The sequence below is a fragment of the Archocentrus centrarchus genome, chromosome 15, assembly GCF_007364275.1.
Source record: "Archocentrus centrarchus isolate MPI-CPG fArcCen1 chromosome 15, fArcCen1, whole genome shotgun sequence".
Lineage (NCBI taxonomy): Eukaryota > Metazoa > Chordata > Actinopteri > Cichliformes > Cichlidae > Archocentrus > Archocentrus centrarchus.
The window spans coordinates 30271826-30295881 of record NC_044360.1 but is presented as its reverse complement, the minus strand read 5'-3'; the positions used below and the strand labels follow the sequence as shown (position 1 = coordinate 30295881).

The 24056-nt window shown below is 41.1% G+C and overlaps 1 protein-coding gene across 6 annotated transcripts in view; it reads left to right on the top strand.

The window, feature by feature from the left end:
- The window catches only part of rin2a (Ras and Rab interactor 2a), an 87048-nt gene that overhangs the window by 42614 nt on the left and 20378 nt on the right, over nucleotides 1–24056 (top strand). For all 6 annotated transcript variants that reach the window (XM_030748197.1, XM_030748198.1, XM_030748196.1 and 3 more), the window contains 3 exons: nucleotides 50–161; nucleotides 4475–4547; nucleotides 21890–21981. In XM_030748197.1, the coding sequence (XP_030604057.1) occupies nucleotides 50–161; nucleotides 4475–4547; nucleotides 21890–21981 (277 nt within the window). The remainder of the gene's footprint in view (nucleotides 1–49; nucleotides 162–4474; nucleotides 4548–21889; nucleotides 21982–24056) is intronic.

Here is a 24056-nt window from a genome sequence, read left to right as displayed (position 1 = left end):
AGTTCCTGTGCAGACATTGATTGGATGTGTCCTCTTTCCTCACCTACAGACATTCGTGGTGAGGAAGTCAACCAGCCTGCAGAAAAAAGTCATATCTCTGCGCATGGATAAAGACTCCAGCATTTCTGTAAAAGATTTTCCCGTAAAGGAGAGCCAGTACAGTAAGTCTTTGTTTTCCTCTACTATTTTTAACCTCTGAAATGCACAAAGCTGTCAGTCAAGTTATTCACCAGCAGCACCAGGCAAGAGCTATTAATAAGTGGAATGAAGTAATGAGATGAAGTAAAAATTTACACTTGCAAATATGTCTGTCTTCACCCCTCACAAAAAAAATGATTCGGTTTCTCTGCTGATGCTCGTAGCAGGCAAAAACTTTGAATTGTCATATTTTTGGTCCTGAATCATTATGAGCCTCCAAAATGAACAGAGTACCCACATGTAGCACATGTTGGCTTGTCACTACAATGAATTGCTCTTTGAACAAGATGATTTCATTGTTTTATTAGAAATCCAAAAAGGTCTATTATCTGGACCTTGGATCATCTTCAAGGCTCTCCCTACCCCTCTTGAATTCAGCTGCCCAATTTTGCACAGTTGATAAAGCTGGAGCATCATCCCTTAATCTAACAACCATGTCAGCATGAATGTCCTTGGGCGTTAACCCCTTTTGCTATCAGGCAGAACAGCAATGTCCATCTTGACTACTGTATTCAAGATGGTGGGGCAACATGGTTGCTTCCACAAGCCAGAGCCTACTCCTGTGTAATTTTAATGGATTCATTCTAGGTTTATGAGTGCATCAATGTGGAAGATGTAATTTCACACAGATTGGTGTATATTTATGAGTGCAATATCCTTTTTTTTTTTTCTTCTGTTAAATAATGTCATATTTATCATCTCCCCCAGCCAACAGTTACATGGCTCCAAAACCTGTTCAACTCCACGTTACTCCTGTGTAGAAAAGCTTTTTTCTTTTTTGTTCCAAAACATTATTCATTGGTTCTAATAAGTTTACTGGTAGTGATTGTGGAATTTGAGAGCTTAGTGTGTGTGTTTTAAAGAGAACAAAAGATGGGTATTGTGACACTAAAGGCATCATCAACTACATTGTTTACTGCCTGAAGAGTTGGCCTGTGATTGAGGTCTGTGAATGACATTTGGCATGCAGAACAGAAATCAGGTGTTGCAATAACGTCTTAAAACTGTAACAGGACTGTTCTACCTGGGAGGGATTTCTTTTACTTGGTGTGACTCAGTTTCTCAATAACTTGATAATGAATGTCTGCTTTGGCCTGTTGGAGCTTGTGGTCTTTAACACAGAATTGTGATTTATGGACTTTGAGAAGGTATTTGAGCAGGTATCCTTAAGGTGGGTGTGTGGGGAATATGTGGAATTGGGCCCATTGTCATTAGCTATTCTCTTCTTGTACACACTTGCATTCATAGCTTGGATTGTAAGTGCCAGATAAAAGAAAATAATTTGTGTGCAGGTGACACAATGAAAGCTGTCTGGCCTCATGGTAGTATGCAGGATCTTTGAATGAAAGTGTGTCAAACTGACTTACATACAGTGGTATACAAAAGTTGGGGTGTCCCTGATAATTTTCATGATTTTCTTTTATAAGTCATTGGTTGTTTGGATCAGCAGTTTCAGTTAACTATATCATATAGCAGACGAACACAGCAATATTTGAGTAGTGAGATGAAATTCATAGGATTTACAGAAAGTGTACAATAATTATTTAAACAAAATTAGGCAGGTGCATAAGTTTGGGCACCCCGACAGAAAAATTACATCAATATTTAATAGATCCTCCTTTTGCAGAAATAACAGCCTCTAAACGCTTCCTATAGCTTCCAGTGAAAGTCTGGATTCTGGTTGAAGGTATTTTGGACCATTCTTCTTTACAAAACATCTCCAGTTCAGTCAGGTTTGATTGTTTCTGAGCATAGACAGCCTGCTTTAAATCACATCACATATTTTCAATAATATTCAGGTCTGGGGACTGAGATGGCCATTCCAGAGCGTTGTACTTGTTCCTCTGCACGAATGCCTTAGTAGATTTTGAGCAGTGTTTAGGGTCGCTGTCTTATTGGAGTATCCAGCCCCGGCACAACTTCAACTTTGTCACTGATTCTTGAACATTGTTCACAAGAATCTGCTGATATTGACTGGAATCCATGCGACCCTCAACTTTAACAAGATTCCCAGTACCTGCAGTGGCCACACAGCCCCCACAGCATGATGGAACTGCCAAATTTTACTGTGGGTAGCAAGTGTTTGTTGGAATTGAATGCTCATGGAATGCTGTGTTCTTTTTCCGCCATGCATACCGCCCCTTGTTATGTACAAATAAGTTAATTTTAGTTTCATCAGTCCACAGTACCTTATTACAAAATGAAACTGGCTTGTCCAAATGTGCTTTAGCATACCTCAGTGACTCTGTTTGTGGTGTGTCTGCAGAAATGGCTTCTTCTGCCTTACTCTCCCATACAGCCTCTCCTTGTATGAAGTGCGCTGAATAGTTGAACAATGCACAGTGACACCATCTGCAGCAAGATGATGTTGTAGGTCTTTGGAGCTGGTCTGTGGGTTGACTATGACTGTTCTCACCATCCTTCACCTCTGCCTAGCTGAGATTTTTCTTGGCCTGCCACTTCGGGCCTCAACTAGAACTGTGCCTGTGGTCTTCCATTTCCTCACTATGTTCCTCACAGTGGAAACTTGACAGCTGAAATCTCTGAGATATCTTTTTGTATCCTTCTACTAAACCATGATGTTGAACAATCCTTGTTTTAAGGTTATTTGAGAGTTGTTTTGAGGCTCCCATTTTGCCACTCTTCAGAGAAGATGCAAAGAGGAGAAACACTTGCAATTGGCTACCTTAACCCTTTCTCATAATTGGATTCACCTGTGTATGTAGGTCAAGGGTCAATGACAAAACAAATTACCTGACACAACAAATTTTGTGTTCCAATAATTAGTGTTAAAGGTATTCAAATCAATAAAACGACAAGGGTGCCCAAACTTATGCACCTGCCTAATTTTGTTTAAATAATTATTACACTTTCTGTAAATCCTATAAACTTCATTTCACTTCTCAGATATCACTGTGTTCGTCTGCTATATGATATATTTAACTGAAATTGCTGATCCGAATAACCAATTATTCATAAAGAAAAATCATGAAAATTATCAGGGGTGCCCAAACTTTTACATATCACTGTATGGAAAAGGCACAGTGAACTGTAATTCATTGATTTCTGGAAGTGTTCCTGAGCCCTTGCAGTGATTTCTGTGCCCGTTTTTAATGCAGTGCTCCCTGAGGGTCCAAAGATTACAGGCGTCCAACATTGATTTTCAGCCTTTGTCCCTTACACCAGAGGTTTCTCCAGATTCTCAAGAATCTTCTGGCAATATTCTCTACTATAGATGATGAGACCATGAACCGCTAACGGCTCCTAAATTACTTGTTTGTACATGATGTAATACATCATTTTTAAAGTATAGAAGTGCTACCATTAAACATGTCATCTATGAGTTTTTTTAAAATCCCCATATGGTTTTAAACAAAAAGCTGATTTTTCTCTGCAAATAAACAATGTCATATTAAAACTGCCAATGATCACCCCAAAGGTAGCAGATAGAAAATAACAGAGTTGTAAGTTGTGGTTGGGCTGCCAGCTCAGCAGGTTTGATTTGTAACCCACTTTCCTTCTTTCCAATGAGTAAATGTGGTTTTCTCTTTGTGTTACTGCATTCTTCTGAGTATTTAAACCACTTGGTCAACATTCCCAGAGCACATTTAGTTCAGTGGCAAGAGCCTTAACTGTGTGCAACGCTGTGAGCAAATGGCTTTCTTGGTATGTGTATTACTGTACCAACCGCATGCTATGCTCTTTTTTTTTTTTTTTTTTTTTTGGCCTTTATTAGATAGTGTATTGTGACGAGAGACAGGAAAGTAGGGAGAGAGAGAAATGGGGGTAGATGTGCAGGAAAGGGCTACACCGCAGCCATGCGGCGTACATGGTCACCTGCTCTCCCACTGAGCCACCCTGGCACCCCACCACATTATTCTTTTACAAACTAATGAAGCATGAGTGGAGTACACATGAAAAAATTGTAAAAACAATGATTGGTGCCAGAGTTATTTTTATTTGTTCTTGTTGTTTATATGATGATCACAATACCATCGCTATTCTTGTATCCATGGGAGAAATTCCCTTGAATTAAGGGATTATAAAAAAGAGTTACACCACACTTTGCATGCATTGATTTAAAACTTGGCTCTGACATTTGTGCATGTTTCTTGGTTATGTCCTCGTTGCCCTTTGCTGGTGAAAAAAGTTTTAATATAAGAAATGTGGAGTCAGTTCTTTGAATCAAATTAATAACATGTTCAGACTAAGCTGTCTTTTTCTCCTCTGACAGTTTCCTTCTGTATGTTGATCATGTGGTTCTGTGTTCCTACAGCTTTCTCTCTAGAGGGATCAGGCCTGAGCTTTGCAGACCTTTTCCGCCTCATGGCTTTCTGCTGTATCAGCAGGTAAGTTTATCACACAGTCACTATTAAGCCATTTACATTTCAGCCATTAGCTTTAAAACACACATCTACTGCTATGACCTCTATTCAAATATTTTGCTTCTGTTATTTGAAACCATTATCAGGAAAAAAACAAAAAACAAACAAACCCATGAAATAAGAACTAGTATCTGTCACTCTTCTCCCAATAATCTGGGTCAAGATTTGTGGGGCCGGCAGACTAAGCAGAGATCCCAAGACCTCTCTCTCCCAGAGCCCTCATCACCTTCAGCTCTTCTGACAGGATACTGACCCAATCCCAAGCCAGCTGAGAGACACAATAACTCAAGTGTGTCCTTCATCTGCCCTGGTGTATGCTCGTGGTTGGATATGTCAGAAACACCTCACCTAGGTGGTATCTTTGTCAGATTCCAGAACCACCTCAACTGGCTTCTTTTGATGTGGAAGAGCAATGGCTCCAGTCTGAGCCCCCTTGAAAGCCCAAGCTTCTCGCTCTGCATCTGGGGTAAACGTAAAACTTCTGCTGCTTGTATACACAACCTTATTCTTTTAGTCACTACCAGGGTTATAATAGTTTTGGATTTTACATTATAGTTTAGTTTTAGTTAGTTTTTACTTTTTTTTCTCTAATTCAGTTAGTTTTAATTAGTTTTCAGAGTGGTTTTGCTCGTTTTTATTAGTTTTTATTTTTGGTTTTATGCTTAGTTTTAGTTAGTTTCAGTATTAGTTTTAGTATTTTCATACTTAATCAGGTACGCTTTAAAGATACCCTTTAAAGAAATAAATTCAGCAACCAACTGTTCACAGACAGCAGAACTACATGCTAAATGTGTGTAATATTAAGGACACACATGAACATCAACAGGGAGAAACTGCTAACAATATGAACTCCAAAACTCGATAAATTCTACAATAAACTCCCAATAAAGTTCAGCCTCAGTGCAGCAGATTAACAACAGCTACATGTGGTGTTTGACAAAAACAAACTCCTTGAAGGAGTCAAAGCTCAAATCCAGCTGCATCCTGATGTTCTCTCCACCTGATGCTGCTTCTGTTTTGGAGCTAGCTTGGTTAGATGCTCGCTGATTAGACTTGCAGGGTCTTTGCGGCCTATGTAGCCTACGGAAGTGTCCGACCTCATGTCCGCATTTATGCATGTATAGCTGGATTGCGTGTGTTAATTACCTTGTGGTTGTGTGCTGGGGGTTTTTTGGTCCTCGCTCTTTGTGCTCAGTTTTTAGGGTGCAAACATATTTGTCCCTGTTTTTTCACTTTCTTCATTCCTTCACGTCCATTCCCATAGTTTCAGCAGCTCCCTCCAGGAATTTGCTGACATTTGTGAGTCCTTATATTGATGCTTTGATTATTAGTCCTGATTGTTATTATCTGACTGATAAAGTAGCCGGAAACGCACAAGGACTAAACACAACGTTGTGGGCTGCGTTGACCCGACGAGTAGTCACGTTTCTCTGGAGGTGCAGGCCGGGTTGCCTTGTAGGATGAGAGCGGTTTCCGTAGCTGCCTTGTGTGCGCTTCTCAGGGCTGCTTTGATGTTGGTGTTTTTTTTCCTGACTAAGAAGTGTTCCGTACATTTTTCATCATCCACAACAAGACACTCGCTGCTATCTGTGCTATCATAGTAAAAAAAAAAAACAAAAACACTCCACATGGGACTCTCTGAGGAGCAGCGCGGTGTGCGCACGCACGCACATGCGCACCCATTTGCCCGACGGCGTTCCGAGCTTAAACTCGGAGAGAGGAAAAAAATGATTTCATATCAATCCACAAGACTTTTGAAAAAATAACAATATCTATAATTTCAGTTAGTTTTAGTTAGTTTTGTAAACTCACAATTCAGTTTTAGTTAGTTGTCGTTTCTTCCTTTTAATTTTAGTTTTTATTTATTTCAGTTAACAACAATGTTTTTTCAATTTCAGTTTTCGTTATTTCGTTCGTTTTCGTTAACTATAATAACCCTGGTCACTACTCTCAGTCCATGGTAGGATAGTTGGACAAAATGACAAACTGTGTCACTGCACAAATAATTATGGACCCATCTGTGTTAGCTGCTCTGCCTGCAGTTGTACAGTGAATGTTCTCCCAAAGCATCCTCCAAATATCCTGAGGCATAGTGCCTTCTCAAAGTCTACAAAATGCTATCTTTGTGTCTGATAATGTTTGAATTTGCTATAGTTTTCTAGTTTATTTATATAGTTTATTCACATGAGGTTTGTTTTGCATATATAATGGGGTTCATTAAGTCCATCAACAAAACATACACTCTACTGCCCTCACCAGGTGTTGTACCGAAAACATGGTCTAGACAGTGAGCTAAACACTTACCCAATTGAACACTTCAGACAGGAGCTGACTTTGAGGTTGTTTATTGGACGTCCTCTTTTGTGAAACTGTTGACATTGACATAAAGATAAAGAAATGGATAACAGTGTTACATTGAAATCACCTATACCATGAAACAACCTGAGTTTGCACCAGTTGCACACCCTATTCAATATACAATTGATTAAAGACAACTCTGAAACATTAAGAAAGAATCTAACAATAACACAGTTGTTTCTGATTGAACATTGCCATGTGACCACCAGCTCTGATTATGACGTCATTGAACTATAAGAAAATGTCAATCTGCATACAATGACCTTGCTACTCATCAGAAAAATGTCCAACTGAAAACAATACTCAGTTTGTGTGAAATCAAGATCATAAAAGAGAGGATTGATTTGGATTCCGCCGTGCCTCATTGCGCTGCTGCGCCTTCAGACAAAATGGAGGACCTACCCCGAACATAAGTTTTAAGTCCTCCTTACCACTAGACGTCAGCATAACAAACTAAATTCACTGGAACCAGAACACTCCCTGCCTAACTTGGTAGAATGCCAAGTTAAGTAATAACATAGGATTTGGTATATCAAAGTAAGCATTCACATTTCCCACTAGATTGTGTCCTTAGAAACAAGAACAACCTCTGTCCTTGGAGTTTGCTAATGTATTCCTTTTTCCAGCGATCCCAGAATGTATTCGCTAGGCTCTGGACACGCCGCCACTGATTTCTGAAGAGGTCCGCGCCGTTGAATCGACCAGGTGGTACTGGTGCTGTGCCTACTTTCTGAGTGAGCAGCATAGCTGGGGTGAGAATGATTGGCTGGTCCGAATCTGTAGAAACTGGTGTGAGTGGCCTTGAATTTACTATTGCTGTCACTTCAGCCATAAGGGTTACTAGGACATCGTGCGTAAGCTTTGCCGAACCCTGTTCCAGAAGCATGGCATCAAGAATGCGCCGTGCAATACCTATCATTCGCTCCCAGGTTCCACCCATGTGCGAACAATGTGGAGGGTTGAATAGCCACTGACACCCTTGATCCAAGAGGTAGCTTCCAATCTGTTTGTTGTCACAACCCTTCTTTGTGAACTGAAGCTCCCTGCAGGCACTCACAAAGTTGGTACCACAGTCAGACCTTAACCACCTTACCGATCCTCTGATGGCAAAGAATCGCCTGAGAGCACTGATGAAGCAGGATGTGTCGATGGACTCAATAACCTCTATATGGATTGCTCGAGTGCTCATGCAAGTGAAGATAATGGCCCATCTTTTATTATTGGCTATTATTATTATTGGCTTATTACTGGTTCTTTGTGTTACAACAACCCAGGGACCGAACACGTCCAAACCTACGTTCATGAAAGGAGGATCTGTGCTCAGTCGGTCTACAGGTAAGTTAGCCATGATCTGCTCTTCTTGTTTGCCTCTCAACCTGCGACAGATCACACAGTGGAAAATCACACTGCTGATCAACCTCTTTCCCCCAACAATCCAGAATCCGACTGCCCTCACAGCCCCCTCTGTGAAATGCCTACCCTGGTGACAAGTTCTCTTATGGAAGTGCCTGACCAACAACAGAGCAACATGATGCTTTCCAGGAATAAGTATAGGGTGCGATTCATCTGACATAAGCTGGGCCTGTGTTAGCCGGCCTCCAACTCTGAGAAGTTGACTTGCGTCGATGAAAAGACGGAGTTTGCTGAGCGGGCTTGATTTGCTGACCGACTGACCATGCTGGAGACATCTGACTTCATCTGAATATGCTTCTCTCTGAACAGTGAAGATTATTGTGTCTTTAGCCTGCTTCAGTTGCTCTTCACCGAGATGCATGTTGCACGTATGCCAGCCGTGACAGACGTCATGCTTAAATCCCCGGCTGAAAGACTTTGCAATGTGTTTGAGTAGTGAAACAGCCCTCACAAGAGTGTTCCAAGTACAGAACTGCTCAAAGCGTACACTGCTGAACTTGTTGTGTGCCAGGCTGGTGACACAAGTTGTGCCCTCTGAACGTACCTCTGGATCTGAATCAGGTTCCACTAGGCCGAAACTCTCCTTGCAACACCGACTCTGTGCCACCTTAGTCAGAATGTTAGGTCCTGTTGGCCATGAAGAAAAGGACAACTGGTTGGCTGGTAGTGACCTAGTTGCATGATCAGCTGGGTTTTTGTTGGTAGACACATAATTCCACTGACTTGCTTTTGTTGACTGCTTGATGCATTGCACGCCGTTGTAAACATAAACGTAAAAGCGTCTTGACTCACTGAAGATGTAGCCCAGCACCACTCTGCTATCGGTAAAGAACTGCACGTCATCCAGTGTCATATCTAACTCCTCCTGGAGCAGCCCTGCTATCTCAACGGCTAGCACCGCAGCACAGAGTTCGAGTCGTGGAACTGTGATCTCTGGTCTTGGAGCAAGCTTTCCTTTCCCCAAAATGAACCCGACTTCACTGTGACCTTCTGCGTCCGTTACGCTCAGGTAAGCAACAGCTGCTACCGCCTCGATGGATGCACCACAAAACACAAACATTACTTTCCTTTTAGCCTTTGACAAAGGAAATGATGTGTACATCCTTGGTAACTTTAGCTCTTTTAAGTCCTGGAGGGAAACTCGCCATCTTTGCCATTTCTTGTACCTGTCCTTTGGGAGCAGTGCATCCCAATCACAGGCAATAGAAGTGATGTCCCTTAATATCAAGCAACCCTCAATGCTGACAGGTGTGGCAAATCCCAGCGGGTCATACAAACTATTGACTGTAGACAGCACCCCCCGTTTTGTAAAAGGCCTCTCACTGAGATCTACTCGAAATGTAAAGCTGTCTGAGGACAGGTCCCAGCCGAGCCCTAGACTTCGCTGCAGAGGTGCAAAGTCTTTCCCGAACACAAGGGCCTGGAGCTCTTTAGCAAGGGCCTCATCTGTAAAGGGTCCCATGACTTCCGGGCTGTTGGATGCTATTTTGTGCAGTCGCAGATTGGATTGTGCCAACATGCACTGAGCTTTCTTTAGCACGTCAGTTGCCTCTTTTGTGGTAGCAAATGACTTAAGTCCATCATCGACGTAAAAATGGCGTTCTACGAAGAGTTTTGTGTCCACTCCATATTCCCCTTCTCCTTCCATGGCTGTCCTTTTCAAACCATAGATGGCAACTGCTGGAGATGGGCAATTACCAAACACATGGACCTTCATCCGAAACTCCACGATGTCCCCGTCAAGGTTATGTTCCCGGAACACAAGAAACGGAGATAATCCCGATGCTCTTCTTTGACTAAGAAGCTGTGAAACATTTGCTGAATGTCAGCCATCACCCCAAAGGGTTCACATCTGAAACGGACGAGCACACCGATCAGACTGTTATTTAGATCCGGGCCCTTGAGTAGCACATCATTCAGGGACACATTGTTGTACTGGGCGCTGGAGTCAAACACCACCCTGATTCGGCAAGGCTTTTGATGGTGGTAGACACCAAAGCTTGGTAAGTACCAACATTCTTTGTCATGTTCCAGAGTGGGAGCTGGTTCTGCATGACTGTTACTGAAAATCTTCTCCATGAACAGCACATAGTGGTCCCTCATCTCTGGCTTCTTCTTCAAAGTCGAAGAGACATCAGATGTTTAAGGGCCTGTTCCCTATTACTAGGCAGGCGCTGTCTGGGTGACCGAAATGGGAGAGGGGACACCCAACTGTTAGATTCATCCTTGGAGAACTCTTCATTCATAATGCAAAGGAAAAGTTTGTCTTCAACTGACGGCGCCACTTGGTTGTCTTCTATGGTGCGACTAAAGATCTGCTTACCAAGGTTATCTTGACCCAGTTTTTCCATAGGCGCGGTCTGAAGAAACTGGGACGACCATTCTCCAGAATACTGGTCTTAAATGCGTTCACAATAGGCTTGTGGGCTCCTTTCAGGCACACGTCTCCTATTATCACCTATCCCAAATTGAGTCGTTGGACATATGGTGCATTATGTGGCCCATTACAATAACTGCGAAGTTTGTAGACACGGATAATGTCCCTTCCAAGCAATGGATTTCAGCTACTGGGTCAAGAGGTGGGATCTTGCCAGCAGTGGGTCTAAGATGAGGATAATGAGTAGCAGCCTCTGGTGTGGGAATTTCCTCACTGTTGTTGGGAATCAAGTTGCACTCAACAAGTGTTGGCAATGCCAGAGGCACATCCCCATGTAGAGCTTCTACAATGAATCCTGTGGCCCTTCTTCCACTAGTGTTTGTTATGCCAGAGCATGTTTTCAAGGTGTAAGGAGAGACAGGTCCCTGAATGTTGAATATGTCAAAGAAAGCAGACCTGGCCAATGACACATTACTCTGGTCATCAAGAATTACGTACATCATCTTGCCATGACTTGCCATGGAGGCCTTCCCCACAGACCTCTGTGGGGGTTGAGGTTGTTTATTGGACGTCCTCTTTTGTGAAACTGTTGACATTGACGTAAAGATAAAGAAATGGATAACAGTGTTACATTGAAATCACCTATATCATGAAACAACCTAAATTTGCACCAATTGCACACCCTATTCAATAAAGACAACTCTGAAACATTAAGAAAAAATCTAACAATAACACAGTTGTTTCTGATTGAACATTGCCATGTGACGACCAGCTCTGATTATGAGGTCATTGAACTATAAGAAAATGTCAATCTGCATACAATGAGCTTGCTACTCATCAGAAAAATGTCCAACTGAAAACAATACTCAGTTTGTGTGAAATCAAGATCATAAAAGAGAGGATTGATTTGGATTCCGCTGTGCCTCATTGCGCTGCTGCGCCTTCAGACAAAATGGAGGACCTACCCCGAACATAAGTTTTAAGTCCTCCCTACCACTAGACGTCAGTATAACAAACTAAATTCACTGGAATCAGAACAAAGTAAATCAAACTTCTGTGAAATCAAACTGTCCACTTAGGAAGCAACACTGATTGACAATCAGTTTCACATGCTGTTGTGCAAATGGAGTAGACAACAGGTGGAAATTATTGGCAATTAGCAAGACACACTCAATAAAGGAGTGGGGTGCAGGTGGGGACCACAGACCACTTCTCAGTACCTATGCTTTCTGGCTGATGTTTTGGTCACTTTTGAATGTTGGTGGTGCTTTCACACCCGTGGTAGCATGAGGCGGACTCTACAACCCACACAAGTGGCTCGGGCAGTGCAGCTCAACCAGGATGGCACATCAATGCAAGCTGTGGCAAGAAGATTTGCTGTGTCTGTCAGCGTAGTCTCCAGAGGCTGGAGGCGCTACCAGGAGACGTGGAGGAGGCCGTAGGAGGGCAACAACCCAGCAGCAGGACTGCTACCCCGCCTTTGTGCAAGGAGGAATGCGTATGTGTCTGCACAAACGGTTAGAAACCGACTCCATGAGGATGGTATGAGGGCCCGACGTCCACAGATGGGGGTTGTGCTCACAGCCCAACACCGTGCAGGATGTTTGGCATTTGCTAGAGAACACCAGGATTGGCAAATTCGCCACTGGCACCCTGTGCTCTTCACAGATGAAAGCAGGTTCACACTGAGCACATGTGACAGATGTGACAGAGTCTGGAGACGCCGTGGAGAGCGATCTGCTGCCTGCAACATCCTTCAGCATGACCGGTTTGGCAGTGGGTCAGTAATGGTGTGGGGTGGCATTTCTTTGGAGGGCCGCACAGCCCTCCCTGTGCTCGCCAGAGGTAGCATGACTGACTGCCATTAGGTACCGAGATGAGATCCTCAGACCCCTTGTGAAACCATATGCTGGTGCGGTTGGCCCTGGGTTCCTCCTAATGCAAGACAATGCTAGACCTCATGTGGCTGGAGTGTGTCAGCAGTTCCCGCAAGATGAAGGCATTGAAGCTCTGGACTGGCCCACCCGTTCCCCAGACCTGAATTCGATTGAGCACATTTGGGACATCATGTCTTGCTCCATCCACCAACGTCACGTTGCACCACAGACTGTCCAGGAGTTGGCGGATGCTTTAGTCCAGGTCTGGGAGGAGATCCCTCAAGAGACCATCCGCCAGCTCATCAGGAGCATGCCCAGGCGTTGTATGGAGGTCATACAGGCACGTGGAGGCCACACACAATATTGAGCCTCATTTTGACTTGTTTTAAGGACATTACATCAAAGTTGGATCAGTCTGTAGTGTTTTTCCACTTAAATTTTGTGTGACTCCAAATCCAGGCCTCCATTGGTTAATAAATTTGATTTCCATTGATGATTTTTGTGTGATTTTGTTGTCAGCACATTCAACTTTGTACAGAACAAAGTATTCAATGAGAATATTTCATTCATTCAGATCTAGGATGTGTTATTTGAGTATTCCCTTTATTTTTTTGAGCAGTGTAGTCTGTCTAATTTAACTATGCTTACAAAATATTATTATTCAGAATCCTCAGATGGGTAATTTAATAAATAACAGATACTACATAATAGATGGTAAATGGTACATGGACTAGTTCTTATGTAGTGCTTTTCTACTCTGAGCACTCAAAGCTCTTATATAACACCTTTGCATTAACTCATTCATACAAGCAGTTCCATCTGTAACTAAGCTAAGTGATTACTGTCTACATTCACACACATTCAAACATCAGAGAGCAACTTGGGGTTCAGTATTTTGCCCAAGGATATTTTGGCATGTAGCTCGGAGCAGCCAGGAATCAAATCGCCAACCTTCCAATTAGGAGGAGACCTGCTCTACCTCCTGAGCCACAGCTACTCCATAAATCAGAAATACACAAGAAATTTCAGACTTGTATTTGGTAAATGGACTAGTTCTTATATAGCACTTTCCTACTCTATCTGAGCACTCAAAGCACTTATATAACATGTTTACATTTACCCCATTCACACAAGTGCTTCCTTGATTAACTAAGCTAAGTATCTAACAGTGGAGAGCAACTTGGGGTTAAGTATCTTGCCCACATAATTTTCCACATTGAACCACTTTTAAACCACCATCAGAACCACCCTCCAGGACATTTACACCAAGCAGTGCAGGCTGAGGGCCATGAAGATCCTAAAACAGCCCAGCCACCCCGGACACTCTCTCTTCTCCCTGCTCCCATCAGGCCGGCGTTACCGCTGCCTGAGGGCTAAGACTGAAAGGTTGAAGAAGAGTTTTTACCCACAAGCCATCCGTCTGCTCAACTCTGAGCCCTAACTGGACCATTATTGCACAATGTAAATATTATAATTTATAAAAGTGTGTATAGTGTATAGTATATAGAGTATAGTGTATAGTGTGAATTACTTTTTTTATTTTTATTCTTCTTATTTATATGTGTGTGTATATATGGTTGCAGGTACAAAATACATTTCACTGTGCATTGTACTGTGTATAACTGTGCATGTGACAAATAAACACTATCTTAATCTTAATCTTAATCTTAAACAAGGAAGCACAGATGTATTTTTAGATGGACCGCTAAAATAGAGATACATGAACCATAAATATACACACACACACACACACACACACACACCTTAAATGTGTTAAATGTGATGCAGTCCGTCACTGGCACTTTTTGCTGCAAACCTGATTCATACACACATTCATACAACGCTTGTTAATTCTATGCCTAAATGCCTTGACTAACATTCATGTACACTCCCATGGGTGTTTGAACCACTGGTAGATGACCAGCTCTACCTCCCGAGCCACACTTGTCCCCACTGTCATGTTTCAGTAAGGATGAGTTCTTGGTGTCATATTCTTCAGTATGTATTCATATTCTTCAGCAGTATGTCATAGCATTCTCAGAATCAGTTAGACGTTTACTGGCAAACTTAAGATTGGCCTGAACAGGGGTCATCATGAGGAGGACTACCTTATGAGCACTGCAGGATTTCAAATCATAACAACATAATGTGTTGTCATTCCTAGCTGCTTTGAGATCATTAATACGATCTTTCTATGTAGTTCTGGGTTTAATCCTCACTCTTATGGTTATTGATGCAACACCAGGCAAGCTCTTGCGTGGTCTTGTCTTCTTCCGTCTGCAAATAATCACACCAGCATTTGCCACTGTGTTACAAAGCTGCTTACCGATGATGTTTTAGCACACTCCACACTCCTCCTTGATTATTCCATTTACTTTGTACAATGTACCAGTACCACTGGCAACAAAACAGCCCCAGAGCATCATACTGTATACATACATTTGTGCAATTGTTTAAATTGATGATCTTGAAAACTGTAGTTGTTTATAAATTATCCAATAAACCTTCCCTTTCCTTGACAAATTCTTAACAGTAAAACATCTGTTAGATAGTATACATTCTTAGGGAATCAAATACTTATTCCCCACAGGGTTCTGTGCTAGGACCAAGTTTATTTACATTATACATGTTTCCCTTAGGCAGTATTATTAGAAAGCATTGCATCAATTTTCATTGTTATGCAGATGATACTCAGCTACAGTGGTGTGAAAAAGTGTTTGCCCCCTGCCTCATTTTCTGTTTTTTTGCATGTTTGTCACACTTAAGTGTTTCGGAACATCAAACCAATTTAAACAATAGTCAAGGACAACACAAGTAAACACAAAATGCAAGTTGTAAATGAAGGTGTTTATTAGTAAAGGTGAAAAAAAATCCAAACCATCATGGCCCTGTGTGAAAAAGTGATTGCCCCCCTTGTTAAAACATACTATAACTGTGGTTTTTCACACCTGAGTTCAATTTCCCTAGCCACACCTAGGCCTGATTATTGCCACACCTGTTCCCAATCAAGACATCACTTAAATAGGAGCTGCCTGACACAGTAAGGTCCACCAGAAGATCCTTGAAAGCTACACATCATGCCGAGATCCAAAGAAATTCAGGAGCAATTGAGAAAGAAAGTAATTGAGATCTATCAGTCTGGAAAGGGTTATAAAGCCATTTCCAAGCTTTGGGAATCCAGTGAACCACAGTGAGAGCCATTATCCACAAATGGCGAAGACATGGAACAGTGGTGAACCTTCCCAGGAGTGGCCGGCCGCCCAAAATTACCCCAAGGGCGCAGCGACGACTCATCCAAGAGGTCACAAAAGACCCCACAACAACGTCCAAAGAACTGCAGGCCTCACTTGCCTCAGTTAAGGTCAGCGTTCATGCCTCCACCATCAGAAAAAGACTGAGCAAAAATGGCCTGCATGGCAGAGTTCCAAGAAGAAAACCACTGCTGAGCAAAAAGAACATTAAAGCTCGTCTCAATTTTTCCAAAACGCATCTTGATGATCCCCAAGACTTTTGGGACAACATTCTGTGGACCGATGAGACAAAAGTGGAACTCTTTGGAAGGTGTGTGTCCCATTACATCTGGCGTAAAAGGAACACTGCATTTCAGAAAAAGAACATTATACCAACAGTAAAATATGGTGGTGGTAGTGTCATGGTCTGGGGCTGTTTTGCTGCGTCAGGACCTGGAAGACTTGCTGTGATAAATGGAACAATGAATTCTGCTGTCTACCAAGAGATCCTGAGGGAGAATGTCAGACCATCTGTTCGTGTACTCAAGCTTAAACGTACTTGGGTTCTGCAGCAGGACAATGATCCTAAACACACCAGCAAGTCCACCACTGAATGGCTGAAGAAAAACAAAATGAAGACTTTGGAGTGGCCTAGCCAAAGTCCTGACCTGAATCCTATTGAGATGTTGTGGTATGACCTTAAAAAGGCTGTTCATGCTCGAAAACTCTCTAATGTAACTGAATTAGGACAATTCTGCAAAGATGAGTGGGCCAAAATTCCTCCAGAACGCTGTAAAAGCCTCATTGCAAGTTATCGCAGACGCTTGGTTGCAGTTGTTGCTGCTAAGGGTGGCCCAACCAGTTATTAGGTTTAGGGGGCAATCACTTTTTCACACAGGGCCATGATGGTTTGGATTTTTTTTCACCTTTACTAATAAACACCTTCATTTACAACTTGCATTTTGTGTTTACTTGTGTTGTCCTTGACTATTGTTTAAATTGGTTTGATGTTCCGAAACACTTAAGTGTGACAAACATGCAAAAAAACAGGAAATGAGGCAGGGGGCAAACACTTTTTCACACCACTGTATATCTATTGATGAAACCAGATGACACACATCAACTAGTTAAACTGCAGGAATGTCTTAAAGACATTAAGGCCTGGATGACCTCTAATTTCCTGCTTCTAAATTCAGATAAAACTGAAATTCTTGTACTCAGCCCCACAAATCTTAGAAACATGGTGTCAAACCAAATACTTATTCTGGATGCCATTACTTTGGCCTCCAGTAACACTGTGAGAAATCTTGGAGTCATTTTTGACCAGGATATGTCCTTCAATACACGTATTAAACAGATATGTAGGACTGCTTTATTGCATTTGCGCAATATTTCTAAAATTAGAAACATCCTGTCTCAGACTGATGCTGAAAAGCGAATTCATGCATTTATTACTTCTAGGCTGGACTGTTGCAATTCATTATTATCAGGCTGTCCTAAAAGCTCCCTCAAAAGTGTTCAGCTGATCCAAAATGCTGCAGCTAGAGTACTGACAGGGACTAGAAAGAGAGAGCAGATTTCTGTCAGATTGGCTTCTCTTCATTGGCTCCCTGTTAAATCCAGAATAGAATTTAAAATCCTTCTCCTCACATACAAGGTCTTGAATAATCAGGCCCCATCTTATCTCAAAGACCTTATAGTACCATATGACCCCAGTAGAGCACTTTGCTCTCAGACTGCTGGCTTACTTGTGGTTCCTAGGATACTTAAGAGTAGAATAACTTCTGGTTGCAATGCGCGAGGAGTAGACGCACGCTTGCTCTGCTGCTGCATTGTGCTTCTTATACCTTTCTTTGAAACCCTCTATCCTTAGTAAGGTTTTAAGGATTTTGCTTTCAAATATCCCTTTCGTATTCACTTTGTCATGCCCAAGGCCAAAGGAAAATCCTCTGAAGAGGAAAAGGACATACCACCAACTACGGCTAGCGTAACAATGGCGGACATAAGCGCACTCCTCAGTGAGCATAAGGAGGCCCTCTCTGCGGAGTTCAAGATGTCTTTTGAGTCTCTTAACTCGACATTGGATAGTATCAACTCTACTATGAGAGACCATGAGCAGCGTATTTGCTCTTTGGAAGATAACGCAGCTACCTTTGACACACGTTTGCTATAGGTGGAGAAGGTGTGTGTTAATCTTGAAAAAGAAAATGAGTTTCTAAGAGCTAAAGTAGTGGACCTGGAGGGGCGCAGCAGGCGCCAAGACATCTGCATTGTCGGCTTACCAGAAGACATAGAAGGTCCGCGACCATCTTCCTTTTTTTTCTCAGCTTCTCATTGAGGTTTTTGGTCAAGACACACTCCCTTCACCTCCTGAGATAGATCGAGCTCACCGGACCTTCACTCTCAAGCCCACGCCGGGATCTCTTCCTCGCCCTGTTATCCTGTGCTTCCATCGATTCCAAGAGAAAGACCTGATCATCCGTGAAGCACGCAAGAGAGGTGTGCTGTCTTATCAGGGACATCAAATCCGCTTCTATGGTGACTGTAGTCCGGAGGTTGCAAAGAAGCGCGGTGAATACCGGAGTGTCATGACTGAACTGTACAACCGGGGATATAAGCCGGCGTTGCCTTTTCCTGCGAAATTGCACATCACACTCCCGAACGGAGATAAGAGGTGGCTCCCGTCGGCTGCGGATGCGACTAAATTCATCCAGGACTTGAGCCAAGGCCAGTAAAGTAAAAAGAAAAAAATGGGTAATATTCTTTGATGTCTTGGAAATCTAACACGGTTTCTCCTCTTATTTTTTCTTTTCTTCCCCTTTCTTTTATAATGACTAAATGTGGTTTTAAATCAATGCGGTTTGTTTGGCCTATTTTGATTTTGAATGCTATATTTACGTTGCATCACACATGCAAACACACAGCTTTAAGATTTGAAATTGTAAGGAACAGGGTTTGAATCAATCAGTTTTATCAACAATGCGGTTGCAAGAAGTTGGGATCGAGGAAGTATTAAACTAAGCTGATTAATTTGTCAGCGTGCTGGTGGTTGCCTTTTGCAACACCTTTTTTTTTCCCTCCCTTTTTTTGTTCCCTTTTTTTGGGGGGGTTTTTTTTCTGTCTTGGTTTTGGGTTTTTTTTTTGGAGTATGTGTGTTACGGCTACCTCCCTTTAAGCAAGTATTGGTGCTACTTACTATGTATGCGTATCACAGTTCACAGCCATTTTCATGTGCATCACATCTAGGGTACTATACAAAGCATTAATGCCTCATTAGCACCAGGGGGCGCTTTAAGATTTGTTAGTTGGAATGTTAAAGGGTTAAACTCTCCTATAAAACATAGAAAAGTATTTAGTCACCTAAGGCATCTAAATACAAGAATTGCCTTTTTACAGGAAACCCATTTAAAATTGTCAGACCAGCTTAGGCTCCGGTGTGGGTGGGTTGGTCAGGTCTACCATTCATCATTTAACAGCAAGGCACGTGGGGTTGCTATTCTAGTCCACAAATCTGTTCCCTTCTCTGTGAGTAATATTATTGCTCTGGGAAGAATTAATGGTAGTAACTTGGCATTAATAAACCTGTATGGTCCGAACTGGGATGACGAGGATTTCTTTAAAAAAGTGTTTTTTTCGCTTCCTGATATAAATAGTAGTCAGCTCATTCTTGAGGGTGACTTTAATTGTTGCCTTGACCCGTTACTTGACCGTTCCTCAAATAAGCCATACTTAATTTCCAAGTCTTCCAAAGTTATACGTTCATTTATGCAGCGATATGCAGTGTCACGTTTGGCGTTATTTCAACCCTAATGCCAGACAGTTTTCCTTTTTCTCTCCAGTGCATTCTACCTTTTCTAGAATTGACTTTTTTCTTGTGGCTAACAAACTGCTCTTGTCAGTTAAGTCATGTTGCTATAATCCCATAGTAATCTCAGACCATTCTCCCGTCATTCTGGATCTTTCTCTCCCGGGTAGACCTATTTCACGATCTCCGTGGCGTTTCAATTCAGTTTTACTTAATAATCCAGATTTTGTCAAAACTATTAATGACCGTTTAGATCTTTTTGTTTCCACTAATGTCACTCCAGATGTATCTGCCACGACGATTTGGGAGGCATGTAAGGCATATCTACGAGGCGAGATAATAGCTTATTCAGCATATCTTAGAAAAACAACCACACAAAAAAGTCTTGTCCTATCTAGTGCTATATCCGAAGTACAAATAAAATGTGCAGAGTCCCCTGCTCCAGACCTGATAAAAAGCTTGTCAATAAAAAAGGCTGAATTTGATACTCTTGCGTCTGACACAGCTGTGGCATTACTATTGAAAACTCGTAATTATTATGAGTTTGGTGATAAGCCCAGAAAAATACTTGCTCATCAGATTCGGCAGAGAGCTTCAACCCAGCACATTCCTGAAATCAACACGCCCAACGGATTTTCTATTAATCCGCTAACCATCAATAATCAGTTTAGAGATTTCTACTCTTCTTTATACACCTCAGAGTGTTCACCAGGCGAGGCTCATTATGAAAGTTTCTTTAATAATTTTACCATCCCTACCATTGACCCGAAAACAGCATCTGAATTAGACAAACCCTTTACCCTTGCTGAGGTCAAAAGTGCTATATTATCAATGCAGAGTGGAAAATGCCCTGGACCTGACGGTCTTCCATCAGAATTCTATAAGGTTTTCTCAGACAAGCTAATCTCCCCTTCTGCTTAATATGTTTAAAGAGGCATATGAACTTGGTGTTCTTCCCCTCACAATGCGATAAGCTACTATTTCTCTTATCTTAAAGAAAGATAAGGATCCACGAAGCTGCAACAACTACCGCCCAATTTCATTACTTTGTACAGATGTCAAGGTTTTGGCAAAAATGCTGTCAAAATGTTTGGAGGCAATTATGATGAAAATCATTAATCCTAAAATCCTAAAATCGAGCAGTTTAGACAAATATCTGGATACAAACAGAATTTTAATAAAAGTGAATTATTTCCCATTAACAGTGCAGCCACAGCCTACCCACTCACTAGCTTACCATTCAAGACCTCAACGGAAGGATTTAAATGCCTAGGAATACATGTGACTAAGAATTACTCACACCTTTTTAAAGCCAATTTCACTCCTTTACTTGACCAGTTGACTCAGGACTTACAGCATTGGTCTATGCTGCCACTGTCTCTAGCAGGCAGGATTAGCTGTATCAAGATGAATGTGTTGCCAAAATTCTTGTATCTTTTTCATTGCATACCAGTATTCATCCCAGAACAGTTTTTCCAGTCAATGGAGGCTTCAGTTTTTCAGTTTAAATGGAACAAAAAAGCTCCTAGGATACGAAAGAATATCCTACAGAAAAGTAAAGAAATGGGGGGGCTTACCGCACCAAATTTCCTATTTTATTATTGGTCTGCTAATATCCGTACAATGTTATTTTGGTGTAGTGCTAACCTTGAGATTCCCAAATGGCTACCAGTGGAGGAGGCCTCATGCGGCTCTGCTTCTTTGCATTCTCTCTTATGTCTTCCTCCAGCAATATCCCCTCTATCTATTTATAGTTAAAATAAGGAGTTAATATATATTTTTTAATTTTGCAAATTGCAAGCATTTTGATGCACTTTAAATCTTTTTTGTTACAGACCAAAAAACAATGTTAATAAAGTTATTCTTTGTTGTAAGTTTATCTGTATGTCTTTATTTTTTGTTTTCTTTAATATTAATAAAGATACAATGTTATGCATCTAATATAAGTACACCTAACACCATTGTTATAAGTTTTGTAAAAATCTTATAGCTAAATTCTACTATTCATAGTCACGGTAGAGAGTGGGGGGGCACAAAAGGTTTTCTTCTTCCTAGGGGGGGCATAAGAGAAAATAATTGAGACGCACTGGGTTAAACCCACTGCTCAGCCAACATCGCACACCCAAGTTGAGCCATGCATTTTTTTTTTTTTTTTTTAAGAGTAGCTTTTTAATACCTTTACCTCCTCTTTCTCCCTTTCACTTATCCTCTTCTCTCATTCACTTATCCTCTTCTCTCTTTCTCAGGGATGTGTTGCCATTTACTCTGAAGCTTCCAGAGGCCATCACTTCAGCCAGAACATTTTCTGATCTTGAGGAAGTCACTAAGCTTGGAGCAGGTTTGTTGAGTTATATATAGACTATATGTTTAAATAGTGTTTGCAACAGCACATTTCTTGAATATCAGCAATTGAGGTCCATCAAACAGACAAGATTTAAATTAAATAATCTGAAATTAGAAATCCCTGTATGGGTAACAGAATTTCTAAATCTTTATACTCCTAAATTATTATCAAAAATATATAAATTAATGTTAAAAATTAATGATTCAATCTCCCTCCCAACTGCAAAATGGGAGCAAGATCTTTCCATCAACCCATACAGTAAATTTTGCAGTGTTAAATCAACACTTATAGAGTTAAATTTAACACTGCGTCCGAGTCTATTTGGTCCTTATCGGAATTGGTGTCAATTTAACTCTTTCCATAGTGTTACATTTTCAGAGTAAAATTTAACTCTAATTTGAGTTAAAAATTAACACTGACTAACACTGTACAGTGTTAATAAAACTTAACACTAAAAGTCAAATAACTCTGATGAGTGTGAATATGATTCTAAGCAGAGTTAATAAGTTACTCCACTGTGGTGACAAATCAACTCTGATTCTCATGTAACTCCTATGAGTGTTAATTTGGCACTCTACTGTGTGGATTATTTACTCTATTGCTGTGAAAAAAACTTGTCAAATTCTAACACTGCACATATAAATATGTAGTGCTATTTTTACACTTTTGTAGTGTTAAATTGCATCAATCCATTATAACTTAATGCTTTTAAAATGTACAATTGAGTAAAATAAGGTTACCACAGAAATTAATTTAAAATTATTTTATTGAACAAAATCACCTTTTAAAGATCCATCGTCAACTATTAGTAATGTTACAGTAACATATGGTGTACTTCCCACTATGTTGGAGGGCTTTAAATGGTTTCAGGTGTGCTTGCCGTGCCAAGCAACAGATCTCAAGTCCACAAACAGTTAACATTATAAGGACACCATTAGGTCTGCATAAAATGGCAATATGGAACCACATATAAGGCGGTATCTGTCATACCATACTTCATTTGAACATCAAATGGTTTGAAGTAGAAAAGATCATTTATGTGAAAAACTTTAAGAACACTGTCTGAATGCAGCTTGACCTTAAAGGCGTGGTAGTGGTTATCAAAACACATGGTTTCCATCAATTTTCCACAGAGCAAAACGCTGTCATCTTTTACAGCAATAGTTTTGATCTTACAAAATACAGGCATCTCACATACTACCTCAGTACATATAATAAAGTCAGGACGGTACTCTGTACCATAGTATTTTATCCACTTGGCAGAAAACACAGTGGTTGATAAAACAATCCCAAATTTTGCAGCCATCGCTGCACCCTCTTTTAACTGATAAAGTGTCACCATCTTTCCTGGACCTAAAGTTAATCTTTCCTTGCCAAAAGATTCAGGATACATTGCCATGTAACTTTGGTGCTTTTTGGCCAATGTTTTTGTAATGTTTTTAAAGCTTTTTAGTTGTTGCTTGAAGAAATTATGTTCGGCTTCATAACGCATGCACCATGTATGCAAAATTGGACCAATGTGCCTTATGCTACGAAGATAATGTATCATGAAGTGATGCTTTGGCAAGAGATTTATTTCAGGAAATAATTGCTTGAACAGCCGATGATGCTCAATGATTAAATGTTTGAGGTACACTGTCATGCCTTCTGACAAGACTGGTGAAAATACAATGCTAACAATATGTAGAAGCAAAAGTAGGAGATGCCAGTGTTTATCATCCGTCTCAATCAAATCACCAAATAGCAGAGGCATATTGCGTAACAAGCACCAAGATTATATGGCTGTTAAACCCAAATCATTACTTCCATCCAGCATCTTATCTGTTGACATAGGTGGACGGTTTCGCTGCTGATTGAAACCATAGTCATATGCATGTATTCTACCAGCAACTTGTTCAGCACTTAGGAAGTGGCCGTGAATGTATTTTAGAATCAGTTTCACCTCAAACTGACCAACCCCCTCTAGAATATCATGCATGATATCTACAGAAAAGTTTTTGGCTGTGTTGAAATACTGAAGTGAATTCAACAGACAAATGAGTTTCACACCATATACATGAGGGAGCCTA